Source organism: Ovis canadensis, chromosome 14, assembly GCF_042477335.2.
Source record: "Ovis canadensis isolate MfBH-ARS-UI-01 breed Bighorn chromosome 14, ARS-UI_OviCan_v2, whole genome shotgun sequence".
Taxonomy (NCBI): domain Eukaryota; kingdom Metazoa; phylum Chordata; class Mammalia; order Artiodactyla; family Bovidae; genus Ovis; species Ovis canadensis.
Window position 1 is genome coordinate 74,025,959 of NC_091258.1, and position 17,200 is coordinate 74,043,158.

Below are 17,200 nucleotides of genomic sequence, written 5' to 3' on the forward strand. Positions count from 1 at the left end.
ATTTCTAGTACAACAGCCTATATATACTCACAAAAAGATCATTAAAGCACCTTTGCTCCATCAGAGCTTGGGTCCCAATGTCTTTCACTTTCTTATCGTCGACTCTGGACCACCAGGTTCCGGTCCATTAAAGGATCCCAACAGATTCTAATGCAACATATTCTTTAATCCTGTAACTATTGTTAATACAGCTTTGTTTAAATTTTTTAAACTTGCCACAAGGGGATATTTTGACAAAGCAGAAAAACATTTTGACGCATTGAAGGATAACTCCCTTCCTCTGCCCATTTGGTATCAAGTCAGGCTAACTAAACAATGTAAATCTGGAAAATTAATATTTCAGGGAAAGAGGTATGCTTGTATTTCTCCAGATGGACCCAACGAAATCAGTTGGCTCCCTCTTCGGAAGATCCGCCCCACGGGAGCCACCAGCATTCAAGATAGAGAAGAAACGGCAAAATCCCTAGGAGGAGGAGTTTCCAGTACAAGCCATGGCAGCTTTAAAAATTTCCAAGAAACGCCACACTCGAGGTCATCAACCTTATGATCTCCCAACCTGGGGACAGATAAAAACCCTTATTAATCAAGCTGAAAATCTGGTTTCTCAACAGGGAATGCCTCGGAATCCTAAAAATATTTTTGTCACTATGCTTGCTTTTGCTTCCCCTGCTTAGGCTGACTTGATTAATCACACTTATTGGGCTTATATACCTAACTCCCCTTTATTGCAGGTCGTAGAATGGACAGATATAGGACCGGTTGTATCCACTAATGACTCAGTACATATGCCTCCTCCTTGGAGCTTGGAGGGGCCCTCTCATCCTGAGGAAGAAGGAAGATTGATTAACATTTCTCTAACTATAAAATCCTTCCTTTATGCATGGGCCCAGCAGAATTATGTATTAATGTTAGTTGACAAACGTGGGCTTTCATTCTGCCTCCAAAAAAGAACTTCCACACATTGTTTAGACTGTTTACTGCCCTGTCCTTTTATGAGAACCATGTCAATACTACCAAAACTCTAGGACAAGGACAAAAGTTAGAATGTAAGGGGTTTACTTATAAGGATTTTAAATATACTCCCGTTTATTGAGACAGATGTCAAGCTAAATCATGGAAATTCATGTTTGTGGCCAATTACACCACTGTTGGTTGGGAACCCTATGGTATGTGGTTATCTAACTGCTCAGATGATATTAACACTACTATGTGTGATTGTTACTCAAGTAACATGGAAGATTACCAACAGTTCAATGGAACATTTCCATGATAAAGGACTCCTTGGCTAGCTTGATGGTGGAATGGTACCTCCTTGCCCTCAACTTGTCCTCAAAAGACAAATTGGGCCTGAACAATGGGACATCTGGAAATGTGCTACAAATACTGAAAAACTTGGAACTTGGACTGGATATTTCACAGGGACCCATCATAGTCATAGTTACTCCTTCCATTATAATCATTTATATTTTATACAAGCTTGTGTTCCCCTTCCTTTTGTTATTACCATAGGAAACTTACAATTTAATAAGACTTTACGTTCTGTGACTTGTATAGATTGCAAATTGTATACTTGTCTTAATTCCTCTATTTCTCTAAAGAAATGAATCTCTTTTGATTCTTCGATCTTGACGTAGTCTGTGGTTGCCAGCAGATCTCCAACGACCCAGGAAAGAGGGTCCCATGGCAAGACTTACCTTCCAGTTACTCACTAAATTACCCTGACGATCTGAACGATTTAGTGCTTGATTCTTGGCATTTTGGGGTTAATAGCCATTTGCACCACTGCCGCTGTCACAGACACTGCTTTACAAACTTCAACTCAAACACAAAACTTTATTCAAAATTGGACTAAAGATGCTCTTATTATATGGGTCACTCAGGTTCAGTTAGATGCAAAAGTTCAAGATAAAATTCAGGAATTAAAAACAGCCATCCAATGGGCTGGAGATCAATTAATAGATATACAAAAACAAGTATTAAATTGGATTGGAATTCTCAATTTTGTATCACTCCTCTTTGGTTCAACCATAGTGATTACAATTGGGAAAAGTCAAATTTCATTTGGAAGATATGCATAATAATGCTCCCTTAAATGTACAATTGTTGCAAAAGGAAATCTTTGAAACCTTCTCTAAGAGTCTACCCTCTTCCAACAATTTGGAAACCTTAGCTGAACAGCTAGCTGATCGATTATCTGGGCTAAACCCTCAAAGATGGTTTCAAGGAATTACACATAGTATTGGATCTGGAACTATAACGCTGATAACTATCCTGGCGATTATATTTGTAATATACTGATGCTTTTCAACTAAAATTGTTCAAACTAAACAACTTCACTTGGTCAGGGCCTTTTTCACAAAAGTATCTAGAGTCATCCCCAATTATGAAAAAATAAAAAAGAGGGAACTGTCAGGAGATACTCAACTTTAAAGGATCCAACCTGATATTTTCTTCTTTTGTGTGCCGTTTCTCACAGACTCTATTCCTTACCAGTTCCTGGAAAAAGGAACAAGCAAAGCTGCTCACAGTTCTCAGGACTGAGATGATGAGAAAGGGCATCTGCTTGGACTCCTTTCAGTGATTCCCTTCACTGACCTTTTACTTGAAGGTAATCTGTTCAGTTATGCCCCTCTTCCTCAGGATATGGGATGCTTTCTGGCCCTTTCAATATTGTTATTTGCTTGGCTTTATTTTTCCTCAATTTTTTTTTTACTGCCTAAAGCTGCCTTGTATGAAGACATATAAACATGTGTTTCTGCAAATAAAGCATGTGTTTCACTCGAGACTTGGGTCCCCTGCTTCCTTCTTCTCATCGACTTCAGTCCCCAGGTCCCAGTCTACCAAGACAGTGACAGCTCTGTCTTCAATTTCCACAAATAAGAGTGACTCTTCTTTAATCATACATACAACAGTTATTTCTGTCCAATGGAGAACATGACCCTATTCCTATGCATCTTTCCTAGCACACCATCAGTCCCTGGTAACTGTCCCTCTCCTCCTACAAAAAGCCCAGGCCCTTTAACATCTTGCCTACTCTGTTCAAGGTCAGTTGGTAGAACGTTATGTTTTATAACAGGCTGGACTATGTACGGAAGGGCTTCCTGATCCTACTGACCATGATGAGTCATGTCCTAGTTTTACATTATTTTCCACCCTCCCTGTTGCTAATTCACACACACTACTGAATTTCGTAATTGAGGCTGTGTGTTTTTCAAGGAAACACGGATGTGAGTGAATTGTATCTAATGAAGTCGGTCCCTTCATCTCACTGATTCCTTCCCATAGAATATCATGAAATGCATGTAGCAAATGCATTTGATCAATGTATTACCAAAGCCAAGCTCTTAGAGCTCACCACACAACAGCCCAATAAACTGAGAGACTACTTGTTGGACAAGGAATAGTGACTTTATCCAGAAAGCCAGGACCAAAAAGATGGTGGATTACTCTCCCAAAGAATCATCTTTGCTGAGTTAGAATTCGGGTTTCTTTTACACGAAAAGATCTCTATAGCTTCTCTTCAAATATGGACTTACTGCTGAGTACCTGAACTAAAGTCATCAGAGAATACATAGAGTGAAAAAGGCAAAGGATTTGCCACAACCACTGAGTCTGGGAAGTATGGCCCCACTGTGTTCCTATCTTGTGACTTTTGGGTAAGATCCTTGCCACACACATTATATTGCTGTGTGTTTTCTCCAGGATAAATACTCTGGTACTACTGGTGAGATGTGAGGATAGGGTTTTGTTTTTTTTTTAAAACATCTGTGAAATTGGTGAGGAATCATTCTAGAATGAATTCATGGTCTAAAGACCTGACTAATAAATACATATATATCTCAGTTCTATCCAGTATGAATTTTCTCATGAAGCCTAAGATGTTGCCACACTCATGATATTTGTATGGTTTCTCAGTAGGATGAATTCTCTGAGCAACAGTAAGGTGTGAAGTTTGAACTTTGAATTTTGAAGACTTCTACCATATACCACATTCACATAAGTTTCTCTCATGTATGGATTTTCTGATGTTTAGTGAGTGCTGAGACATGAGTAAAGGATTTTCCACACTCATAATATTTTAAAGGTTTCTCTATATGTATTCTCCGATGTCTTTTAAGGTGTGAATTTTGACTGAAGAACTTGCCACACTCATTACATCTGAAAGGTCTCTCTCCAGTATGAATTCTCCAGTGAAGCTGAAGATGTGGTTTTTGACCGAAGACTTTTCCACACTCATCACATTTGTAAGGTTTCTCACCAGTATGAACTGTCTGATGAGTTAAAAGGGTTGACTTTACACGAAAGGCCTTGCCACACTCATCACATTTGTAAGGTTTCTCTCCAGTATGAACTGTCTGATGCCTTAAAAGGATTGACTTTACACGAAAGGCCTTGCCACACTCATCACATTTGTAAGGTTTCTCACCAGTATGAACTGTCTGGTGCTTTAAAAGGATTGACCTTTCATGAAAGGCCTTGCCACACTCATCACATTTGTAAGGTTTCTCTCCAGTATGAACTGTCTGATGAGTTAAAAGAGGTGACTTTACACGAAAAGCCTTGCCACACTCATCACATTTGTAAGGTTTCTCTCCAGTATGAACTGTCTGATGCATTAAAAGGGGTGACTTTACATGAACGGCCTTGCCACACTCATCACATTTGTAAGGTTTCTCTGCAGTATGAACTGTCTGATGCCTTAAAAGGATTGACTTTACACGAAAGGCCTTACCACACTCATCACATTTGTAAGGTTTCTCTCCAGTATGAACTGTCTGATGCCTTAAAAGGATTGACTTTTCATGAAAGGCCATGCCACACTCATCACATTTGTAAGGCTGGTCTCCAATATGAACCCTCTGATGACCAGCAAGGTGTTCATTTCGGCTGAAGACTTTGTCACATATATCACATTTAAATAATTTCTTTCCTGTATGAATTTTCTGATGTCTCCTGTGGCTTGAGCTGTCAGAAAAGGCCTTGCCACACTCATCACATTTGTAACGTTTCTCACCAGTATGAATTGTCTGATGACTTAAAAGGGTTGACTTTACACGAAAGGCCTTGCCACACTCATCACATTTGTAAGGTTTCTCTCCAGTATGAACTGTCTGATGCCTTAAAAGGATTGACTTTTCATGAAAGGCCTTGCCACACTCATCACATTTGTAAGGTTTCTCTCCAGAATGAACCCTCTGATGACTTATGAACTGTGAAGCCCGAATAAATTGCTTGCCACACTCGTCACATTTGTAAGGTTTCTCTCCAGTATGAACCCTCTGATGACCAGCAAGATGTTCATTTCGGCTGAAGACTCTGTCACATATATCACATTTAAATAATTTCTTTTCTGTATGAATTTTCTGATGTCTCCCAAGGTTTGAGATGTCAGTAAAAGCCTTGCCACACTCATCACATTTGTAAGGTTTCTCTCCAGTATGAATTGTCTGATGCCTGAAAAGTATTGACTTTACACGAAAGGCCTTGCCACACTCATCACATTTGTAAGGTTTCTCTCCAGTATGAAATCTCTTATGACTTATGAACTGTGAAGGCTGACTAAAGTGCTTGCCACCCTCATCACATTTATAAAGTTTCTCTCTAGTATGAAATCTCTTATGACTTGTGAAATGTGAAGGTTGACTAAAACGCTTGCCACACTCATCACATTTGTAAGGTTTTTCTCCAGTATGAACCCTCTGATGAACAGCAAGGTGTTCATTTCGGCTGAAGACTTTGTCACATATATCACATTTAAATAATTTCTTTCCTGTATGAATTTTCTTATGTCTCCTGAGGTGTGAGCTGTGAGTAAAGGCTTTGCCACACTCATCACATTTGTAAGGTTTCTCTCCAGAATGAACCCTCTGATGACCAGCAAGGTGTTCATTTCGGCTGAAGACTTTGTCACATATATCACATTTAAATAATTTCTTTCCTGTATGAATTTTCTTATGTCTTCTGAGGTGTGAGCTGTCAGTAAAGGCCTTGCTACACTCATCACATTTATAAGGTTTCTCTTCAGTATGAACTGTCTGATGACTTAAAAGTATTGACTTTACATGAAAGGCCTTGCCACACTCATCACATTTGTAAGGTTTTTTCCTGTGTACTTTGAGTTCTTGTGTTATTCCTGAAGGATTCATAAAATCATTCCCAGATATATTAGAAACACTGGTTTGGACACAAGGAGGAATTCTTTGAAGTGGTGAAAATGAGAAACTATTGTTGACAGACCTCTTAACTTCATTATATTCAAAAATTACCCCACCAGTTTGAAATATATGCAGTTTATCCTGAAAGTTAAATGCAAGCCTGTTTCCAAAGGGCTTGATGCCTGCATCCTTTCTGTCATGCGAATCTCTTCCATCAGGCACATTTCCATTAAGGCTTACAGGTGTCCCTTTGTAATTTCTTTTGTCATCTCTCCCCTGACACTCAAAGTCACACATATTTTCCTGACTTTCCCAAAGATGAACATGTTTGATTTCACAGCTTTCAGGGCTTCCCAGCATCAATGTTTGGAATGTTTCTTGTTTATCACTGTTCGCTTTGCATTGTAAATGCTTGATCACAAGTGTAGGAGAGATACCTACAAAACAAAAAGAATCATAAGTATCCTGCTAACAATAATTCAAAAATAAATGTTTCATGTTGAATATATACTACACCAAGAGTAATACTTACACCAAGTTATGAAACACCACAATGATGACCTTAAGTGTTTAGAAACACTAAAGGAATAGAATTCTTAACTTAAGAAAGTATAACATAAATTCACCGTTAAGGTAGCCTAGTTTTAAAAACCATGTGCCAAACACACTCACATCGGACAATCTTATGCCAACTCTCAAAAACAGTATTTTTCTACCAGGACCCTTAGGAATCTATCAATCAACAGTTGTCTCAAATTGAAAAGAAAAATATTATACTATCATTGTATTCTGCACACTTAATGTACATAAATAAATTCTAAACAATATATTATATATTGTAACAGTAAATAATCCAAAACCAAGCTTACCCAATTAATAATTAACTAGTCATAATTGGTTGTTTACAATTGAAAACAAATGAGAAAATGAAGAATATGACAAAAACAATTTTTTGGAAACAACATAGATTTCTAAATCTGCTATAGAACTATGTACCCAAAAAGAAAAGGCATTTTACAATGTTAACAAGTAGTATGTGTCAGCTGTATTGCAGAATACACGCTAAAAGACCATCATCTGTAAATGACACATAAATTAAGACGTAAAGTAGTCACCAGTTTTCTAACAGCCAATAAACAAATCCCTACCTATGTTGTTGTTGTTGTTCAGTCGCTCAGTCGTGTTTGCCTCTTTGTGACACTGTGGACTGTAGCCCACTGGACTCCTCTGTCCATGGGATTTCCCAGGCAAGAATAGTGGAGTGGGTTGCCATTTCCTTCTCCATGGGATCTTCCTGACTCAGGGATCAAACCTGCATCTTCTACATTAGCAGGTGAATTCTTTACCACTGAGCCACCAAGGAAGGCTTCTCTCTAGCTATGCACTATTCTTACCTGGTTTAATGGCACCAAAATATAATAAATAAAAAGTGAGTACTTTGCATATTCATTGATTAGGGTCAGACACAATATTGCTGCAAAATGTTGTAAGTGAAAAGCATACAAGATATAACGTAGTTGAGGTTTGACAGAAAACAAAATTCTGTAAAGCCATTATCCTTCAATTAAAAAATAAATAAAATTTTAAAAAGATATAATGTAGATAAAGTCACATCATAAAGAACATGACAGACTACAGATATTACTTTTTTTAAACAAAAATACATTTTGAGTATTTACTAAAAAACACGTACTATTGTAAGCCAACTGACAGCACTAATTTGCTTTAAAAGGCTTGAGGTAAATTAGCATGTTTTTCTCTAATTAGAGTAGGAGACACACCCAGTTGGCATACAAAGTGGTAAGAGAACCAGGACATAAATCTGAACCTACAGACTGAGAAAACTTACTTGTAAACATGATCACCCACCAAACGAAAGATTAGAAAGGATTAGAAAATATTAAAAAAAAAAATACAAAGAACTTAGAAAGAAATATCAAAGAAGATACAAGACAGAAGTAGTCTGTTTAACTATTATTCAACCATCCCATCTCGAAATGGGTTGTGAGTCATCATGGATGCACAGAGTGATTTAGGTCATGTCCTGAGAAACTTGTTCAATAGATGACCAGACACTATCTTTACGGTGAGAGTATGTAGAAGGTGCAGGGATGTGATAGGTAAGAACAATGTTTCCATCCATATCAAGGTAGTATGTGAGGAGTGGTTAGGACTAAGAAAGGGCCTGCATGGAGCATAGGGTACACAGGTTTATGTCAGGTATCAGCTTGTGACTGCATGTCTTTGTGAAAATAACTGAGAGCACAAACTAATATACTGACCTTAGAAGAAGAGAACTGGTTCAGCAAGTTTATGGGCATTATACTATGGGTATGGGACAGAAACAAAAGAGATTTTTTAAGTGACTGTGATATATGGAGAAAGCAGGATAATACCTGTTATACTATTTACAATGTAATGTATCTAACTGTGAATTTTGTAAGTTACAATGGAATGCTTATATTCAAGAAAAACATACACAATATTCCAGGATATTGTGTAAGAATCTTATGAGCAGAAATCAGAAGGAAAATCCAGGAAAAGGCTATCTAAACCTGGGTTCCTCTGACAAGTACGATTAATCTTTTATTGGACATTTACTTTGTTTCTTCTTCCACACATGGTCATCTCAAGATCGAGGAGTATCAAAAAAAAAGAGGGATTGAAACTGACTCTGGAGGACCTTCCCAGTTACAAAAGCCTTTCTGAGGCATCCAACTCTTTTTTGTAGAAAAAGGCTTTATTCTCTTAGACCTTCCCTGAGTTCAAAAGAGCAGATTCAAACAGATACTAATACATAAAAGGACATGAAAGGATCATACCATGATCAAGTGGGATTTATTGCAGGGATGCAAGATTCCTCAATATCCACAAGTTAATCACTATGATGCACCACAGTAACAGTTGAAGACTAAAAGCCGTATGATCATCAATAGACGCAGAAAAGGTTCTGACAAAATTCAAGTTCTATTTATGATAAAAACCCTTCAGAAAGGGAGCATAGATGGAACCTACCTCAACATAATTAAGACTTTATATGTCAGACACACAGCTAACATCATACTCAACAGGGAAAAACTGAAAGGATTCCCCTTAACAACATGAATAAGACAAGAATGTTCACTATTGCCACGTTTATTGAACATACTTTTGGAAGTCCTAGCCACAACAATCAGAAAAGAAAAAGAAATAAAAGGAACTCAAGTTTAAAAAAAAAAAGAATAAGTAAAACGTAACCATAATGCTACACACAGAAAATCCTGCAGATACCACCAGATGACTACTAGACCTCATCAATGAACACAGTAACTTGCTGGATGCAAAATATATAGAAAACTGCTGCATTTCTATACACTAATAATGATATAATCAGAAAGCGAAATTAATGAAAAAACCCTATTCACCATCTCATAGAAAAGAATAAAATTCTAAGGAATAAACCTACCTAAAAAGTTAAAAGAACTGTACTCATAAAACTCTGAGAAGTAACACTGTCAAAATGACCATACTATCCAAGGCAATCTACATATTCAATGCAACCTTTATCAAATTAACAATGACATATTTCATAAAACAAAGATAAACTTAATTTGTACCAAAACATAAGACTCTGATATCTAAAATGATCTTGAGAAAGAAAAACAGAGCTGGAGGAATCACGTTCCCTGAGTTCAGACTATACTACAAACTGACAGTCAACAAAGTCAAAGTGAAGTCGCTGAATCATGTCCAACTCTTTGTGACCCCATGGACTGTAGACTACCAGGTTACTCTGTCCATGGGATTTTCCAAGCAAGAATACTGAAGTGGGTTGCCATTTTTTCTCTAGGAGATTTTCCTGACCCAGGGATTGAACCTGGGTCTCTAGCACTGAAGGCAGATGGCTTTACTGTCTGAGCCACCAGGGAAGTGGTATGATGATGGCACAAAACAGAAACACACATCAGTAGAACAGGATAGAAAACCCAGAAATAAACCAATTTACTTAAAGTTAATTATTTTATAACAAAGGAGGAAAGAATATAGAATGCAGAAGTCTCTTTAATAAGTGATGCTGGGATAAATGGATAGTTACATGAAAAAGAATGAAATTCCAACATTCTCTAACACCACATACAAAAATAAACTCAAAATGTCTTAAACATTTAAATGCAAGACCAAATACTACAAAATTCATAGTGGAAAACAAATGCAAAACACTGACATAAATGTCAGCAAAATTTTTTTGAATCTGTCTCTTAGAGTCATGGTAATAAAAGCAAAATCAAACAAATGAGACCTAATTAAATTTAAAACCTTTTTGCAAAGCAAAGGAAACCAAAAAAAGAACAAAAATTCAACTTTTGGACTAGGAGACTATATATGCAAATGATGCTACCTATAAGGGATTTATTTCCAAAATATACAAACAGTTCATACAGCTTAATATCAAAACAAACAAGCCAATCAAAAACTGGGCAGAAGATCAAAACAGCTATTTCTCCAAAGGAGACAAATAGATGGCCAACAATCACCTGAAAAGATGTTTGATGTCTCTACTTATGAGAGAAATGCAAATCAAAACCACACAAATGTATCACCTCACACTGGTGAGAACGACCACCATCAAAAAGTCTACAAACAATAAATGCTTGGGAGGGTGTGGAGAAAAGAGAACCCTCCTACACTGTTGGAAGGAACATAAATTGGTACTGCCACTTTGGAGAATAGCATGGATGTTCCATAAAGACCTAAAAATAGAGTTATAAAATGAACCAGCAATTCCAATCCTGGGCATATATCCAGAAAGGATGAAAACGAATTCAAAACGATACATGCACCCCAATGTTTTTAGCAGCACTATTTATACCAGCCAAAACACGGCAGCAACCTAAATGTTCACTGACAGACAAAGGGATAAATAATATGTGGTACATATATACAAGGGAATATTGTGAAGTGAAAGTAGCTCAGCAGTGTCCAACTCTTTAAGACCCCATAGCCTGCAGCCTGCTAGACTCCCCTGTCCATGAAATTCTCCAGGCAAGACACTGGAGTGGGTTGCCACCTCCACAGCATAAAATACAACAAAGTAATGCCTTTTGCAGCAATATAGACAGACTTAGCAGAGGAGGCAATGGAACCCCACTCCAGTACTCTTGCCTGGAAAATCCCATGGATGGAGGAGCCTGGTGGGTTGCAGTCCATGGGGTCACTGAGGGCCGGACACGACAGAGTGACTTCACTTTCACTTTGCACATTCATGCATTGGAGAAGGAAATGGCAACCCACTCCAGTGATCTTGCCTGGAGAATCCCAAGGACAGGGGAGCCTGGTGGGCTGCCGTCTACAGGGTCGCACAGAGTCGGACACGACTGAAGTGACTTAGCAGCAGCAGACAGACTTAGGGATTATTCTAAGTGAAATAAGACAGAGAAAGACAAATATCATAAGATATTATATGTTGAACTGAAATAAATGATACAAATGAACTTATTCACAAAATAAACTCACCAGCATAAAACAAAAACTTATGGTTACCAAAGGGGATAGTACAGGATGGTGATGGGAACAGAAAAGGGAGAGATAAATTAGGAGTCTGAATATATACAAACTAATACATATACAACATAGATAAACAACAAGAACCGACTATAGCTCAGGGAACTATATTGGGTATCTTGTAAACTGCTATATACCTGAAACTCAACATTGTAAATTAACTATACCTAAGAAGTGGATTCCACGTTGAAAGTCAGGAAGGGCGGCGGTGAGGAGATACCCCTCATCCACGGTAAGGAGGAGCGGCTGCGCTTTGCTGGAGCAGCCATGAAGAGATACCCCACACCCAAGGTAAGAGAAACTCAAGTAAGATGGTAGGTGTTGCAAGAGGGCATCAGAGGGCAGACACACTGAAACCATACTCGCAGAAATCTAGTCAATCTAATCACACTAGCACCACAGCCTTGTCTAACTCAATGAAACTAAGCCATGCCCCCGGAGCAACCCAAGACAGGTGGGTCATGGTGGAGAGGTCTGACAGAATGTGGTCCACTGGAGAAGGGAATGGCAAACCACTTCAGTATTCTTGCCTTGAGAACCCCATGAACAGTATGAAAAGGCAAAATGATAGGATACTGAAAGAGGAACTCCCCAGGTCAGTAGGTGCCCAATATGCTACTGGAGATCAGTGGAGAAATAACTCTAGAAAGAATGAAGAGATGGAGCCAAAGCAAAAACAATACCCAGCTATGGATGGGACTGGTGACAGAAGCAAGGTCCGATGCTGTAAAGAGCAATATTGCATAGGAATCTGGAATGCCAGGTCTATGAATCAAGGCAAAATGGAAGTGGTCAAACAAGAGATGGCAAGAGTGAACGTCGACATTCTAGGAATCAGTGAACTAAAATGGACTGGAATGGGTGAATTTAACTCAGATGACCATTATATCTACTACTACGGGCAGGAATCCCTCAGAAGAAATGGAGTAGCCAACATGGTCCACAAAAGGGTCCGAAATGCAGTACTTGGATGCGATCTCAAAAATGACAGAATAATCTCTGTTTGTCTCCAAGGCAAACCATTCAATATCACCGTAATCCAAATCTATGCCCCAACCAGTAATGCTGAAGAAACTGAAGTTGAACAGTTCTATGAAGACCTACAAGACCTTTTAGAACTAACACCCAAAACGATGTCCTTTTCTTTATAGGGGACAGGAATGCAAAAGTAGGAAGTCAAGAAACACCTGGAGGAACAGGCAAATTTGGCCTTGGAATGTGGAATGAAGCAGGGCAAAAACTAATAGAGTTTTGCCAAGAAAATGCACTGGTCATAACAAATACCCTCTTCCAACAACACGAGAAGACTCTACACATGGACATCACCAGATGGTTAACACCGAAATCAGATTTATTATATTCTATGCATCCAAAGATGGAGAAGCTCTATACAGTCAAGAGAAACAAGACCAGGAGCTGACTGTGGCTCAGATCATGAACTCCTTATTACCAAATTCAGACTCAAATTAAAGAAAGTAGGGAAAACTGCTAGACCATTCAGGTATGACCTAACTCAAATCCCTTATGATTATACAGTGGAAGTGAGAAATAGATTTAAGGGCCTAGATCTGATAGATAGAGTGCCTGATGAACTATGGAAGGAGGTTCGTGACATTGTACAGGAGACAAGGATCAAGACAATCCCCTTGGAAAAGAAATGCAGAAAAGCAAAATGGCTGTATGGGTAGGCCCTACAAATAGCTGGGAAAAGAAGAGAGGTGAAAAGCAAAGGAGAAAAGGAAAGATATAAGCATCTGAATGCAGAATTCCAGAGAATAGCAAGAAGAGATAAGAAAGCCTTCTTCAGCGATCAATACAAAGAAATAGAGGAAAAGAACAGAATGGGAAAGACTAGAGACCTCTTCTAGAAAATTAGAGATACCAAGAGAACATTTCATGCAAAGATGGGCTCGATAAAGGACAGAAATGGTCTGGACATAACAGAAGCAGAAGATATTAAGAAGAGGTGGCAAGAATACACAGAAGAACTGTACAAAAAATATCTTCACGACCCAGATAATCATGATGGTGTGATCACTCATCTAGAGCCAGACATCCTGGAATGCGAAGTCAAGTGGGCCTTGGAAAGCATCAATATGAACAAAGCTACTGGAGGTGATGGCATTCCAGTTGAGCTATTTCAAATCCTGAAAGATGATGCTGTGAAAGTGCTGCACTCAATATGCCAGCAAATTTGGAAAACTCAGCAGTGGCCACAGGACTGGAAAAGGTCAGTTTTCATTCCAATCCCAAAGAAAGGCAATGTCAAAGAATGCTCAAACTACCACACAATTGCACTCATCCCACATGCTAGTAAATAATGCTCAAAATTCTCCAAGCCAGGCCTCAGCAATACGTGAAGAGTGAACTTCCTGATGTTCAAGGTGGGTTTTAGAAAAGGCAGAGGAACCAGAGATCAAAATGCCAACATCCGCTGGATCATGGAAACAGCAAGAGAGTTCCAGAAAAACATCTATTTCTGCTTTATTGACTATGCCAAAGCCTTTGACTGTGTGGATCACAATAAACTATGGAAAATTCTGAGAGATGGGAATACCAGACTACCTGACCTGCCTCTTAAGAAATCTGTATGCAGGTCAGGAAGCAACAGTTAGAACTGGACATGGAACAACAGACTGGTTCCAAATAGGAAAAGGAGTACGTCAAGGCTGCATATTGTCATCCTGCTTATTCGACTTCTATGCAGAGTACATAATGAGAAACAATGGACTGGAAGAAACACAAGCTGGAATCAAGATTGCCAGGAGAAATATCAATAACCTCACATATGCAGACAACACCACCCTTATGGCAGAAACTGAAGAGGAACTAAAAAGCCTCTTGATGAAAGTGAAAGAGGAGAGTGAAAAAGTTGGCTTAAAGCTCAACATTCAGAAAATGAAGATCATGGCAGCCGGTACCATCACTTTATGGGAAACAGATGGGGAAACTGTGGAAACAGTGTCAGACTTTATTTTGGGGGACTCCAAAATCACTGCAGATGGTGACTGCAGCCATGAAATTAAAAGACGGTTACTCCTGGAAGAAAAGTTATGACCAACCTAGATACCATATTCAAAAGCAGAGACATTACTTTGCCGACTAAGGTCAGTCTAGTCAAGGCTATGGTTTTTCCTGTGGTCATGTATGGATGTGAGAGTTGGACTGTGAAGAAAGCTGAGTGCCGAAGAATTGATGCTTTTGAACTGTGGTGTTGGAGAAGACTCTTGAGAGTCCCTTGGCCTGCAAGGAGATCCAACCAGTCCATTCTGAAGGAGATCAACCCTGAGAGTTCTTTGGAAGGAATGATGCTAAAGCTGAAACTCCAGTACTTTGGCCACCTCATGCGAAGAGTTGACTCATTGGAAAAGACTTTGATGCTCGGAGGGATTGGGGTCAGGAGGAGAAGGGGACGACAGAGGATGAGATGGCTGGATGGCATCACTGAATCGATGGCCGTGAATCTGAGTGAAGTCTGGGAGTTGGTGATGGACAGGTAGGCCTGGAGTGCTGCGATTCATGGGGTGGCAAAGAGTCGGACACGACTGAGCGACTAAACTGAAATGACTGAAGAAGTAGAGAAGGATATGGCAACCGACTCCGATATTCTTGCCTGGAGAATCCCAGGGACAGAGGAGCCTGGTGGGCTGCCGTCTGTGGGGTCGGACAGAGTCACACACGACTGACGTGACTCAGCAGCAGCAGCAGCAGCAGACCTAAAAAGAATGGCTAAAACAAAACCAAAAACACCTCTTGCGGAGATGTTCAAAAGATGTTTCACAAGGGTGTAAAAACTACTAAATGGGGGAGGCAGGCTATGAAACAAGACATGTTGACAAAACTGAATACCCACCAGCAAAAGAATTTACTTGGAACATTATTTTACACTACAGACAAAAATGAACTCAAAATGGGTCAAAGACCTAAACCTAAGTCCCAAATGTACAAACTCCTAGAAGTAAATGTGCAGGAAGTGTTTCTGGAAACTGGACCCACAAATCGTTTATCAGATATAACACCAAAAGCAGAGGCCACAAAATAAAACCAGATATTAATAAATTGAACTATATCAAAATTATAAACTACTCTGCATTAAAGTGCAAGGAGTTTGAAAAGACAATCAACAGTAAAAGAGAAAATATGTGGAAATCGTACATCTGATAGTAAATGAGTACAAAGAATATATAAAGAATTTTAAGAGGGACTGATCACCAGTTCCACCATAGGGACCATTCCCCAATCAACCATCCAATGCATTGCAAATACAAAATAGAAACACTAAGAGTAACACAGAAATTTGAACTCAATGATAAAATAAAAAGATACCTACAATGCACAGAACAACAGTGCAGCCAATAGCCTCATAGATATGAGAATGTGAACTTGGACAAAGTTGTCCTGGGATAAATTCCCATACCATTTACAGAGGCTAAAATATATGGTCCTTGATACACATCAACAACACTGTCTTGGTGCCCTTGACAGAGTCTCCAAAGCCAGAAAATAACCTGGAAAGATGTATCAGGCTCTCGTGATACTTTCTCTCCCATAATCCTAGAACATACTGACCACTCTACTAGATAGCTTCAAGTGCTGACTTTGTACAGAGCAAGAAAATAACATTAGGAATAGTGTCTCCATCACAGTTTTCTGTTACCTACTAAATCCACTCCACATAGACACACCAGAGGCTGCCAATTAAACATAGGTGGATTATCACAGCAAGGAAACCAGATAAAATTTCAGACCTTCAGGAATATATTTCGAAGAAATTGAAGAGGTAAAATGATACAAAGTAAGGAGAATGGAACATCAGGAACAGCTGACATTCCCAGACGGGGTAGAGCAGCACAAGAGTAAAACTAATACAACATGAAGGTCAGACATTACAGCATCTTGAGATGGGACCACGCACTCGACCTACAGATGGCAAGCTCAGAGCCTGCGAGATTCACATATGCTCCCCTCGTAGGGTCTAGGATCAAAAAGACGATCTCTCTACCCACTCTCCTTACATTTTCCTAAGTAACAACCACAGAGGATCCAACCCACCGTCTTGTCCCACTCCTAAACAGAAAAAAACAGCCCTTTAGAGATACTCGTTTTTCTTTATATGTTGTAGTTTTGGCTACTTTTACATCACTCCCCACTGTCCAGAGCTTTTTCTCAGGCTCCAATGTGGAGATAATATTCAGATCAGAAACAGAAACTCTGGGACTCCCCTGGTGATCCAGTGGTTAAGACTCTGCATTTCCAATGCAGGGGGTGCAGATTTGATCCTTAGTCAGGGAACTAAGATCCCACATACAGAATGGTGCAGCCAAAAAAAAAGTAAACAAGCAAGCAAAAACAAACAAATAGACATTCAGCATTATCAGAAGAAAGAAATCTAAAGTGCTGTGGATTTTTTTAAACACCGAGCCAAAAGTCAAAAGGTAGAAAATAGGAAATCGGGTTTTTTGGTATTTTTTTTTTAACATTTGCCATTGAGCTTTGTACATAAT

At 39.0% G+C, this 17,200-nt stretch overlaps 1 protein-coding gene across 43 annotated transcripts in view; it reads right to left on the reverse strand.

The window, feature by feature from the left end:
* Positions 1–17,200, reverse strand: part of LOC138419220 (zinc finger protein 665-like) — a 127,776-nt gene that overhangs the window by 2,497 nt on the left and 108,079 nt on the right. For 22 of the 43 annotated variants that reach the window (XM_069551725.1, XM_069551718.1, XM_069551715.1 and 19 more), the window contains one exon: positions 3,387–6,592. In XM_069551725.1, coding sequence (XP_069407826.1) covers positions 4,008–6,592 — 2,585 coding nt within the window. In that variant the 3' untranslated portion in view covers positions 3,387–4,007. Of the gene's footprint in view, positions 1–1,816; positions 2,497–3,386; positions 6,593–7,303; positions 7,550–11,426; positions 11,551–17,200 lie in introns of those variants that run through there. The other 21 variants (XM_069551738.1, XM_069551734.1, XM_069551732.1 and 18 more) reach the window with 8 other exon arrangements.